This window comes from Ceratosolen solmsi, unplaced genomic scaffold (genome assembly GCF_000503995.2).
Source record: "Ceratosolen solmsi marchali unplaced genomic scaffold, CerSol_1.0 scaffold17, whole genome shotgun sequence".
Lineage (NCBI taxonomy): Eukaryota > Metazoa > Arthropoda > Insecta > Hymenoptera > Agaonidae > Ceratosolen > Ceratosolen solmsi.
Genome location: NW_011948445.1, coordinates 516,425 through 530,544, shown reverse-complemented (window position 1 = coordinate 530,544; position 14,120 = coordinate 516,425). Strand labels below are relative to the sequence as shown.

The 14,120-nt window shown below is 30.6% G+C and overlaps 1 protein-coding gene across 1 annotated transcript in view; it reads right to left on the bottom strand.

Moving 5' to 3' along the window:
* LOC105366142 (sodium-dependent neutral amino acid transporter B(0)AT3) overlaps positions 1 to 11,392 on the bottom strand; it is a 33,212-nt gene extending 21,820 nt beyond the window's left edge. The window contains 3 exon segments of the mRNA XM_011504470.1: positions 3,530 to 3,550; positions 3,877 to 4,109; positions 11,032 to 11,392. Coding sequence (XP_011502772.1) covers positions 3,530 to 3,550; positions 3,877 to 4,109; positions 11,032 to 11,320 — 543 coding nt within the window. The 5' untranslated portion in view covers positions 11,321 to 11,392.
* Between the last annotated feature and the right edge of the window lie 2,728 nt (positions 11,393 to 14,120).

The following is a 14,120-nucleotide window of genomic DNA, read 5'->3' as shown; positions in this document are numbered from 1 at the left end:
AATTGTTTACACTCATTAAACCTTGTTTTAAAATAAATATATTATATTTTTCAGCCTTGTCCGTTATTGATTTCCTTTAAAATTATCCTGCCGAGAGACTAATCCACTGAACTATTGAATTGGCAGTTCGAGCCATAAGCTAACCCTTTAAATCCGAACAGGTCGCAATATCACACATATCACTCCTTATATCTACACAAAAATTCAAACGATTCACATTCCATCCTCTACACCTAATTCAAAAACAAGCCAACAGCTACTGTTACTCTTTGCTCATAAGCCAAGAGCCAAGAGCTGAGAGCTAAGCGGTATGAAAAAACACGATTGCACGATCAATCCGACTTAGATCAACTTTGTGCTAACACATTACAAGGAGAAAAGGAGACTGAACCACCGGAAGACCACATTGTGACGCAAAAGACCACTAAAGGGACCGTATAACTACCCATCAACTAATACAGGCTCACCCAGCGTACAAAAAAACACTGGGAAGTTCGAGTGATCAAAGAGCAATGTAATGACAAGAGTAAGATCGTTACAAATTTAATAAAAAACGAGCCGCGTCAATGGGAAGCCATACCTAGACCAACCACCCACAAAGAGATCAGTGAAAATATACCTATCATCTGTTGCAACGACGTCCCAAGGCCAACGAAGACGCCAATGGATCACCATATCCATGTATTGCCAACAACAGCATTCTGTAACTGCATGCCCCAAATCTAAGCAACTGTCAGTCACGGAGAGAAAATGTTTTAAGGAGGAGCAATGACTCACACCACTTATAAGTGCACCATCCCCAGAAACTGCAACAGATGATCTGGGAGGCATCATACCACTACATGACGAACAGTACTCGAGGCGAATCCAAGCAACTGTAGGTCATCACTAACTAACGTTCAAGGACATCAAGAACGCTGGTGCCAATCTCAAAGGAAAGAAAGAAATGTCAGACGCGGTAATCGGAATCCCCTGACATAACCATGAGCAGATACAAGATCATGTGGACAACTAGAACCTACAAGGAATCCATTGGATCGACAACCACGAAAGAGTGCCAATCATTAGACTACTGTAGCCAAGGCACAAGATCTGCTACATTAACTGTAATCAGGACACTAAAGCAACTGGTGGAAGACTAGGGAGAAAGATTCCCCTGGCTGCGCCACTCATCATGCATGGCAGACATGTCATGAATCTTGGAGGTGAGAACACGTTGCACTACGACTGGAAACCCGATTCAACTGCAGAATCGCTGCATGGCGGGCGGTTCCCAGTGAGAAAAAACGGCAATTAATTCATTGCGCTGTCCTCATCGCGATTAACCGTTAGAAAACTAAAAGTGTAAATTGTATTGCTAACTGTACAATATAAAATTGATTACGATGGAGTCCACAAGAAGACGCGCCCACCCCTTCCAACCACATCTTGAATGAATTCTCACCACATTACCAATGACTGAGACTCAGGCCTTCTCAGCAATTCTAAGTAATGCACACTACCTGTACTTACACCACACCTATACGAGCGAACCTCCCGCTCACGTAAGCAGTGACGCAATACGGACATCCTCCCCACCATACAGACAGCAGCGGCGCTTACGCTACACCGGCAGCTAAGGCAGCATTAGCTGACTCGTCCCTCCAGTGTGCGTCTACTACTACAGCGACTCGTTTTGTAAGGAGAAGGAATCGTGCCTCACTCTACCGAGAGTACATACACTCTCATCATCACGTACAACAATTGAAGAAACTTCACCGCATAATTAACTCACGCTATCCATTCACACTCCTATGACCATTAACTAATTGTTATATTTATTATATTTAATAAAAGGAAAGACATTAAACTCTACAAGCAGTATTCAATAATTGCATTGCCCCTTCTGCTTGCCAGCAACATCTCCACCCACCATCAAATGGTGGTTTTTAGTCTGATCCCAAACAGCATCACACATTATTTTTTATACTACAAGTTTAATTATCATAATGATGTTCTTACTTTGATTATAATTTAAAGTTTTAATATCTTCAACTTTGATTGTCCTTGTATATAAAAATATTATTAGGAAATTCATGACACCACTTATACTTCAAATTACAAGCAAACATAACATACATGTTATACATCTCTATTATTCCATCATTAATTACGTCGATTTTATGTAGACAAGATTTTGAATCAAACTACACATAAGAATACTTAGGTACTGTTTCTCACGTTCATTCGATATTTCTCTTCAAGTCTAGCTTATGTACTAAAGTAGTTGTACATGATTTTTGAAATCAGTATACTACTCATATTCCAAGCAAGAATCTGAAACTCTAGTTAACATACACACAGGCATTACATATACATCTAAGTACTATTAAATATTTTTTCTAATAAATTTATTTTGAAACCATCATGTTTAGTTACAAAAACATTAACCTTTGGAAAATCAATAATTAGCTATCATTTTTACTTTTTTTGTAACTCCTATTCAGTCCAGATATTTATTTTTTCCAATCGTACAACAAAATGCTTATTAGCACATAAAATGTCATTATTAATACTATAATCATATTCATGAAAGTAAGTTACATATTATCCGTGCTGCCTTGATAGATTTGTTCCGTATACTAATGTACATATATATAATATAATTCTTTTCTAATTTAGCAATTAATTTTATTCTTGGCAGAAATGATTTTGATGAATTGAATTAATTAATACATGTGATAATGATAAAAATTCATGAAAAGGGCTTGTAAAACACATAGACTTTGTAACTGTAACTCCACTGAGAAAAATCATGAAATAATAATCGTAAGCTATACCTACATTATATAGAAGACTGAAATTGGGAAAGCTCTTTTTGCTCTTTCAAGGTCTATAAATCAAATTTACATTCGATCTGGAAATTAAAAAGATTGATAAATAAAAGTGAGTCCTCTACAATTTATTTATTATTAAATTTTTTGTGATAAAATGTATTCCCTTTAAAAATAAACTCAACAACAATATGAATTTCTTTATAAAAACTGTGTGAATTTTTAAAAATTTTAGAAAATATTATTTAAATATTCTAATAGGATATTGATGGTTATACATATTAATATAATTAAAAATATTTAATTAACTATATAATTATATAATTATACTTATTAATAAAAAATACTTTCTTATCTTTTTAACGTACCCAAACTTTACAAATTATTCAAACATGAATTGATACTTCAAATCTGAAATATAGTTAGCAATAATTTTTATTAATATTCAAAATTATTTCCAGTATATAGTAATATACTTAAAAATATGTTAAGTTTAATGAAAAATCATATATGATAATAAAATATACATATGACAAATGGAATATAAATTATTGAATAACTATATTAAACTTGCAATAATGCTTGTGATAGGACCTTATATTAAATATTCTTTATGAAAATCGTATAACATCAGTTATATAAATTATCGCTATACAATTTATCGTTAAAAAAATTAAAATAAAATATAAAAATTAATCAGAATTAAAAGTACTTACACCAAATCGAAATGTAATAGCCTACATGTAGATTTTGAAACAGAAAAAGGCTGGATTAAGTAACATTTCCATTTAGACATTTTAATTAGTTTGTCGATGAATATAAATAGTGCACGTTGTCATTTTTAGGAAACAAATATGAACCACTATGTCACCTAAAAATTTATATTATTTAAAGGTATGATTATTCTCAATAATCTATTTTACTAATTACATACCTATTACAACCTTACGGTTATTGTGTAAAAATGTTACTATCATTTATACATCAAGTGTAAAAATATAATAAACATTATATTATATAAGATAAATAAATTAAGTTATTTAAAAACGTAATAATAGATTACCTGAAAAGAGTTGAAGAGGTAATAAAAACACCATGTGATGATAACATTGTAGTAGAGTGAAACAAAGAATGTTACAATACAGGACGCAATACCTATGCCTCCAAGCCAAGGATGAATTGTATTCCATACTCCGAGAGCACCTTGTCGCATTCACTGTCCAAGGCCCAGTTCAATCAGAAAAAGGGGTACTCCTTCCAAGAGAAGCATCACAAAGAAAGGAATAAGAAATGCTCCTAAAATTAAAAATAAACTACTTTATAAAATATTTAAAATAATAATTCAGTTAACATTGTAGTAAATATACAATCTTATTAAAAAATCTATATTTTAAAATAGCTTATAACAAATACTTTTTATTCTAATGAAAAAGTAGCTGTAAATTACTATGATTAATCTGAGTCACTTGTATTTTTTGTTTTTATGTATTTAACTTTTTGTACAAATATTAATTATTAAATTAAAAAAATATTACAATATCTATAAATAGTATAATTTAAAAAAAAATTAATATGCAACTAAATAGTACAGGATTGCTAGATAATTGAAGAATATCTATAATATATTATAGGGTACAAGGAAAAGTATCTGCCTACATATATAATTGTTGTGAAGACCACTTTTTACAGTGCTTTTTTTTACTCATGTTAGATTATCTGTTTTATGATCCTTTATTCTTTTTGTAAAGTATCATTTATTTCCCTTCTTACAGATATGTTTGTAAATATATTTTGCTATCCTATTTAATCTATTTGATATTATTTAGACGCTTACTTCTGCAATGAACCTAGATTTAAAGCTGCACAAGGCTCAGGGGCAGTTTGAAAATAATGACTGCATTGGGATAATTTAAATATAATTATTATTGTGTTTAGGATTTAGATTAGATTATTTTGTTATCATTTAAAAAAATATATAATGATAATTATATTTATCAAAAATTTGGTAAATAAAAAATATAACTGTCATTCATTTTTTATTATTATTTTCATGAAAATGCCATTCAATAACAATTTCATCAGTAAAAATATTTCAGCTAACTAGTTATGGATCTAATCCAATCTTTATGCATATGTTTAGTAATAATGTATATAATGTACTAGAATGTGATTTTTTTTTAATTTATTGTAAAATGAAAATTTCTTTCTATATTTATTGTATATTATTATAAATTTTATATTATTATATAATTTCTTTCTATTAAATCTTAAATTTTTAAAAATATCCACTAAATTATAGGTCTTTAACATTTTTTAATATGTATAAAACAAAGAATTTTAAAAACTTTTTAATAATATATATCCAATTCATTCTAAATATTTCCAAGGTAAATGTTGCAACTTATAAATTGAATTTTTGTGTACTGATTATTATTGTTTTATATCTTTGTTTTTTATAATAACCTGTTAATAAAAATTTATATTATATATTATTAATATTATACCTATTATTACATAAACTTTGAACTAAAATCTGTAAACCGTATATAACCATCTTCATTTAATATAACTAAACTAATTAGTACATATACAGATCCATATGAATGAAAAGTATGAATGAAAGAGCCTTAATTTGACTATTTTTAACTTGATATACGACATTGATTATCTTTTCTTAAATCAATAATAGTATTAATACTTTTTATGTTGTACTAATGCTATATTTTATTAAAACAGTTACATTTAGTTAATAATCGAAACATCTTGTTGCTTTGGAAATTTGTCTCACTTATTTAAATGATTTGTTTACTGTCATTATTTCCTTCAGTCCTTCATAACTTTATATATGACATTTTATTAAAATAAATATATTTATTCCAAGAAATTTATTTAAATTTAATTTTAGAATATAGATTATTAGTTAAATTATAATCAATGTTTTAATTACTGTTATCAATGAATATTAAATTCCTTGCTCTTAATTTATTAAAATTTTGTTTATAACATTGTACATATCATAACTTTATAGCTATTATATTAAAATTTTATAAAAATTGTATATATAATATATATATATATATATATATATATATATATATATATTAATAATACTTAATGACACAATACAATACTTTTTCATGAATTTTGTTGTCTATATTAAAAGTAATTTCATTAAATCTACTTATTCACTCAATAGTATAATTTTTATATAATTAATAGAATATTAATGAATTCAATAATGATGTAATAATATCAATATTTTATATAATCATATTCTAATATACCTTTTGTATAACACAAATACTTGAACATTGAAAATAATGTGATTTGTAGGTAATTGTATGAAATAGTAATAAATGTAGCGTTTGGTTAGTGTAAGTAGTAGTATATTCTTAATATTAATTACATAGAGCTAAATATAATATAAATTTCATTCTACTTATTCAATCTACTTTTCGTCTTTTTCCTGGTTTTGCACTATACTTTCTTATAATTAGTCTTCTGAGGTGTCAGAATATTTTTTTTTATTTAAAAATTTCAGCTTTGAATATACATATTCACATTTAGAATGTTTATGTGATACTAAATTAATGTATTATAAGCTACTCAATCTTTTATATTTCATGTCTCTCCCCCTCACTCTTATTTATGACATGTGCATATAGGCGTGCGTGTTTATAATATGGACACAACAATCTTTCGTTTTTTATACTTTATAAAATTGTTTTATTATTAACATATACACTTTTTAAGTTTTCTAAGTTTTTAATTTATAATTTTATGTCTGCTTGAAATTTGATCTGGCAGTGAATCGTCCCATTTGATTGTGTGTAGCCATAATTCTTGTATCATCATCTTCGTTCTTATTACCAAAACCTAGTGGATCAAATATTTTAGCAATATTTGAAAGGATCAATCGTTTTGTTACCTGAGTCGTGTTCATGGACACTGTTGTTACAAATGTGAAATTATCTTGTTGGGGATTCCAATGCAATCCGAGAATTTTGGTTGTGCAATCATCAAATATGATAGTTGTTGGTTCCTGACTGGGCTCTGCTCTTATGATAGTGAGGACGTCCTTGTGCATTGAATGCCATTTTGTTAATAGGACACCGCCCGCCTTGCAGAGGTTTTGCAGTTGTAGAGCGGCTTCAGCAAGGTCTTGGGGCGTGTCAGCACCTCCAGAGATGTCGTCGACGTATCTTCCATGAATGATGGAAGGTAGCGCAAGTGGATATTTCTTTCCTTCGTTCTCTACTAATTGTAGCAGCGTTCTTACTGCTAGAAATGGGGCGGCTCGCGCACCATATGTGACTGTTGTCAAATGGCACTTCATTGTTTTGCTCGTCTATCCATAAGATTCTTTGTAAATCTCAATCATCCTCATGGACCTTAATCTGCCTATACATTTTTGTTATGTATGTGGAAAACAGATATCGATGTTTGCGAATCCAGATCAGCACATCTGAAATTTCAGGATTTAATTTGGCTCCCGTATGTATTAAGTCGTTGATGGAATATCCGGACGTCGATGGACTTGAGCCGTTGAATACCACTCGTAATTTGGTGGTGGAGCTGTCTAGTTTAATACGCTATGATGAGGCAGATAATACTGAGGCTTGTCTTGGGATACTGGGGAAGCTCTGATCATGTGCTTGAGGTCGTAATATGTCTTAATGAATTCATGGTAGGATTGGCGATAAGTTTTGTTCTTTTCGAAGCGTCTTATCAAACTTTGCTGACATTGATGTGCGGTGTTGTAAGAGTGACCGAGGAATTCGATTGACTTCTTCATTGGAAGTCGGACGATGTACGTCCCTGCTGAGTCTCGAGAATGAGTTTCTATGAAATGATCCTCACACCATTACTCGGCAGGGTTAAGGAGACGTTCGATGCTACTCGGGACTTCTTCTTGCAACTAAAATCTTGTCAGTAACTCTTGCAATATATCCTCCACTTCGACAGCTGAGGTGTGGAATGATACTGTGCCCATATCCTTAGCTTCATTAACTGGACCAAGTATTAACCATCCAAATATAGACAATTGTGTTATTGACGTGGACGGTGCTGCCTTGATTATGTTGGGCATGATGACTTGTCCATATACATCCGCTTCAAGAACTATATCTACAGGTCTGGATGTAAGATAGTCCGGGTCTGCATATTTCAGATTTTAAAAGATTGAAGCATCGTTGTCAATTATTTGAGTATATAGCTGAATACTGTGACTGAAGAATTAGAATGAAGTGACTGAAGAGTGAATGATACAGCACCTTTAGTCTGAGTTGCGACGAGTCCTCCAATTCCATGAATGGTAATGACATACCTTTGATGTGGTCAATTGAGTTTTCTCGCAAGAGCTTCTGTGGCAAACGTAACTTCTGAGCCATTATCAATCAGGAGACGTGCTTCTATTGTAGCCAACGGTGAGCTAATTTTAGCCATAGCTGTGGCCAACAAGGTAGGTAACCTTGATGGTATTGATGGGTTGATGACTGCACCTACTCGTCAGGTCGTGGCGTTAGTAGCGTTGATTGTATTAGGTGGTGATCATTACCGATACAGCGAGCATCTTCCAGTTTGCCTGCATCATCCTTCAGTGGGGCGCAGATGATGGAGAAGTTATTTACTTGAGATTGTATCAGACGGCGAGAATCCTCAAATTTTTCCGACAAGGCTTGCCATGACAAGTGTAATGCATTGTTATCTAAACGAAAACTTAATATGGTCTTGGCAGCCTCACCTGTCAGTGTTCTTTGTAGATGGTAAAGTTTTTGCGCCTCGCTATATCTTTTGTTGTTGTTGACTGTTGAGACAAATAAGTTTCGGAACATGGGCCATTCTAAGTAGTCGCCTAAGAATTTTGCAATGATAATATCTGGAAAATAACTCATCCATTTCTGGCCTTATTCCAGGTGTCCTTTCGTACTGTGGCCTTTTGCACTGTAGCAGTTCCTTTGTTTCCTTTAGTTTGGATATCAAGTTATTAACGTTTAAGCTTACATCCACATACAGATTGAATCGATCTCGTTGGACGTTAGTTGTAAAATACTCTTGTGACTCTATTATTGTCGACCATGTTGACTCCATCAAGATTTGTTCCTGTATAAATGTTCTGTGTAGATCGTCTAAGATTCCTTTAAGAGCCACTGCTTCCTCTACCGTTGTTTTGAAAGACTGTGCAAGGATGCGTTTTTCTAAATCCTTTATTGAATCTATTGGAAGGCGTTGAGCTCTGACAGCTGTTTGTCCTTCATACTGCGAGTTACACAAGTTTCTTTACCTTGGGTGATAGGGATGTTAACATTGGCTTCAGTGGATTGACTTTTATTTTATTGTGACATTTTCCTGAAATTGTCTAGAGTTAGAAAATAAAAGTTATTGAGGAGTTACTTGTCCTGGAGCTTCAAGAGTATTTCTTTGATATTTTTGTAATTATAAAGTCTTCCTTATATAACAGTCTTCTTGTATTAATACTGATTATAATTTACAAACTTCCACTTGTTAGACTCATCTTTCTCTGGCTATCTGGCTCGAAGGACCAAAAAATATACAAAATGTATTCGCTATTCAGGCTTGTTTTACCAAGGCCGGTTCGAAGGATACAAATTGATACCGTTGACAACGCAGAGACCACGGGTGTTGTGTGGTAGCAATGAACGGTCACAAGTAGAAGGGTTATTATAATACTACAATATAAATATGACTGATGTATATGCTGTTTATTCTGTTATTTATTGATGACAAGGTTGACTAGTATTACTATTATTAATTATTGAAATAACTCTTGGGGTGGATTAATGTGTTTGCGGTGGCAAAGTATACTCATCTACGCAGTGTGATGGTTTGAATATGAGCGAAGAATGGCGAGAAGTTGGTTCGTCGACACTCGCGCTGTTTGAATGAGCACCTGCGTAATTGAGGTTATGGTTGTTATGTAGCGCGACACATGTAACTGTTGTTACGTGAGAGATATACTGGTATCGTAGCAAGCGTACTTTGTCCTGATATTGGCGTACTGCAATAAATTCAGATGGAAGTAAGAGTTTGAAGGGCTTTTACCTCATGAAGGATACTGCTACTTATTGTGTCTTCTGCGAGCGTTGAATGGCACGCTGTGGATTTATATGCTTCAGACTATTAACTAAGGTGAGGATAAGGCCGGCAAGTCTCGCATCAGATGATGCGATCTTGACGACGAGCTTGGCACTGTCTCTCTGGTGAGAGCCTCTTCTTCTTGGTTGATTGTCGATGACGTATTCTGAATCTTAAGTTTTATTTAATTATTGTAGTGCTGATACTAATTACGAAAACTAATCGTCGACTTGTTTTCGGACTCCGATAGACGGATTGTCGTCGCTCCTTTTGAACTTATAACAACGGTTTCTTGAACTGCGTTAATGGACATACGGGGATATGTCGTCGTTCTTCTAGGACGTGTAACTACTGTTGCGTTGAACAGCGTTAATGGACTTCCATTTGACACTTATTTGAATAAGTGCTATATCGAGAGTGTTGGAATCTTGAAAAATGCGCCCCTTATATACGTTTGCTGACCATGAACTTCACTTGAACCCCTTCCCTTATTTTTCGTCCAATCAGAGACTCCTCCCTTACAGAGCGGGGGCAGCGCCTCTTGTGGCCTTATACTTAATTAAGGGCGTAGTCGTCTCTTGGTCTTCATGGCAAGAAGAGCTCTCGTTGCCGCTGATGCATCTGGCGACAGCATGACAATTTGTAGACAGCGGGAAGGGAGGGAAGCTCCGCTCCCACATAATGCTTGAAGTAATTGCCAAGCGCAACGAATTCGTACAGATGCCTAACTGAGTGGGTTTTTCCGTGTTTATTGTATTGGTTTTCCAGATATTTTATGACACTATTGCTAGATGGTTGCGAGCAAGAAAGTTTTGAAATCTAAACACAAATTTTACGATGTTGTTTTGCCAGATGATACATTGCATTGAAAAAGGTCTCGCAATCTCGAACAATAATAAGTGATATATAGCAATAAATATATCAACAATAAAGTTGTATTGATATTAAGATTTTGTAATGTATTTTGATTTTTTAACAATTTCATGTACAAAATTTTATATTAAAATTCAAGTTAGATTTAAAAATATAGTTATAAATATGAATAAAAGAAATAACATATTAACTAATTAAAAAAAAAATTTTTTTAATCTAGGAAATACGTAATATATAGTAAGAATCTTACCACCACCGTTTTGCTGACATAAATATGGAAACCTCCAGATATTACCTAGCCCTACACTGTACCCTATTATACTGAGGAAGAATTGTGTTTTACTACTCCATTCAGCACGACTCTCATGTTTTAAATCTGAATTCATATTATTAACATTATCTTGTGGTGTATTACTATTATTACTAGAAACGAGTATTGTAACGTTAAGTACTTCGACGATGTGGAATTCCTCATTTAAAGGTATGAATTCACCGCCAATTATTATTGAATCAGTCACAATTTCAGGTTTTATCGCCATCTTTGTAAAGAAACAACTTCTCTTTTGTTTTTTAAATAATAATATTACTAATTATAGATAGGGGATTATAGAATCAGGCTGCGAACATAAATTAGAAATTTATTTCCAAGAAGCACAAATAAGTTAGCAAGTACTAAAATAAAAAGATAGTAAAAATGATAAAGAAGCAGAAAATAAGTGCAATAAAAAAAAATAGAAAATAATATAATAGAAAATAATAAAATAAATATATATATATATATATATTAATAAATAAACTGATAGATAAATAGATAAATAGATAGATAGACAGTTGAACAGAACCGTACTGTTTTTGTAAGACAGATGATTGAAAATTAATTGATTAAAGACTATTCACTGAAATAAATTCCGTTTCGGAACTTCTATTAAATGAGTTTATATAATTAAATTATATACTTTTAAGGTTGTAGTCTTTATATATGTAACCTGACCTAATTAATTTTTGACCCATATATATCAGTATCAAGTACAGAAAACGCGTGGACACTTTATAACTATCCACATATACAAAATGAAAAAATGAATAGTTTAATCGAGAAAATGTTTACTAAAGCCATCCTATGCACATTTAACAACGTTAAATGTAACTTGGTTGCAAATTAAAAGCAACCCCGATCCCACAACATGCACTGCTCCCTTCTGTTTAACTACTATTACAAACTAATTTAAGAGCATGCGCATAACTATTTACTAATATAACTAAATATGATAACTAAATAAGGGTTGTATATCAAACCAATTAATTAAAAAGATAAAGTCAATTTAAAATAACTTAAAAATATAAAATAATTGATTCATTTATTATTAATTATTAATAAAATTTTAAGCATAAAAAGTGCTTAATACTATTTAAATACTTACACTATTTTTTGTATGTAGATTATTAAAAATGAGTACATATATTTATTATATATGTAAACTTATACATAAAATACATTTACATTTTTTCTTTAATATTCAATACATTTAATTTATATTAAACATAAAATACATAAAACGAACTTATTCTGTACACTTATATTTTTTTATCATTCTGTAGAAAAATCTGTAAAATAAGAAATTACAAAGAGTTTCTATATATAAACCAAATAGCCTATCTAAAATTAAATATACCGTTCATATTTTATGTTTACTTTATATATTTATAAATAATATTTAAACATAAATAAAATATTAAATAATATTATATGATAAATTTAATGTTATAAATATCAAATAATTGTACAAATAATCAAGTAGGAACAGATAAGAAATAATAAATAAACAGATAGGAAATAATAAATAAACATTTAGAAAAATCGTAACTTAAAAATATTTTTATAAATTATTTATAAATAATTTATAAATTTATTTTTAAATATTACTAGCCATTAAAAATAAAATAAAGTGCAATCTTATTTCAGATAAAATGTATAAATATAACAAGTTAATAGTAAGGTATCAACTTATTATTTTAACATACCATTAAATAAGTTAAAGCAATATTCGCAATAATAATAAACACAATATGTGCATTGCACTCGTTTGCGGATGTTTATTAATTTATTGAAATATTGAATGATATTCTACTATCCGTTCTACTTTTAAAACATAGACTTTCCATAATTAGAAAAATGATAAAAATTTAGTTTTAATACTTTGAAAAATGTGTATTTAATTCTAATTACGATTTATATTGCTTATATTTCAATGCTATAGTAAAAATAAATATTTTAAATAAGCTACGAAAAAACGCTTATATAGTTAAATCCTTAAACTTACTACGAGTATAAATTTTGTAATTCATTGCAGTAAAACGATTAAAATATATCAATTGGACCAATATGATATATTCCTAATAAAGTTTATCTTGTATCGAAATATATTTTGGCGTATAATAATTACATTATTTCCTATGCCTAGAAAATAAGCATGACTATGTTAAAGGGTTTATATATGCTACGTGAATTTTATTACGAATATATAAAATATGAAGATTATAATATTTAAAGTAATTGTATCTAAAACATTTATGAATTCATTAATTAAATTTTATATACATAAATAATATATTCATTACAATATATACATTATATACATTATACAATCATTATTAAATAAATTATTATTATCAATTTATTTCTAACAATAGAAACACAAATATTTAAAAATATGAAATTTATATGTGTATAGATGTTATAAATGTATATATGTTACATATATATATATATATATATAAATAGATTTAAAGAAAATAAGATATGAAAATTGAATAAAATTATTTATACCATACCTTAAATTCGAAAAATAATTTACATTAAATAAATAACACCTAATATGACATAATTAATAATATTATTTATTCTTACATTACCTGATGTACTATTAATATATTATTGGTTTTCAAGAATGTAAGAAAACTCCCAGCTCATTAAACATCTGGAAAAATCGAGATAAGAGTTCCGAAAAAGGCAACTCTCGGCTACGCGAGTAATAACATTCAAAAACGCGCCTTGGATTAACTAAATCTAAACAATTCAGCAAAACTTCGAATATCTTATGAAAATAAACTTTATAAACACATCTGGCGAGAACAAGGCTCCAAGTGTCCAGCAAAACAAGTCATAAAACTAATGCTACGAGACATTTGACACGGCCTCGCCACAAAGCATCTATCGACGACAAATTATAAAACATCTGGCGTACACAAATCATAAAATTAGCCTGAAAAACACAAGCCAGATGATACACTCAAAAACAATGCTACACCTAACCTTCACAACACTGACCGATCGCAACG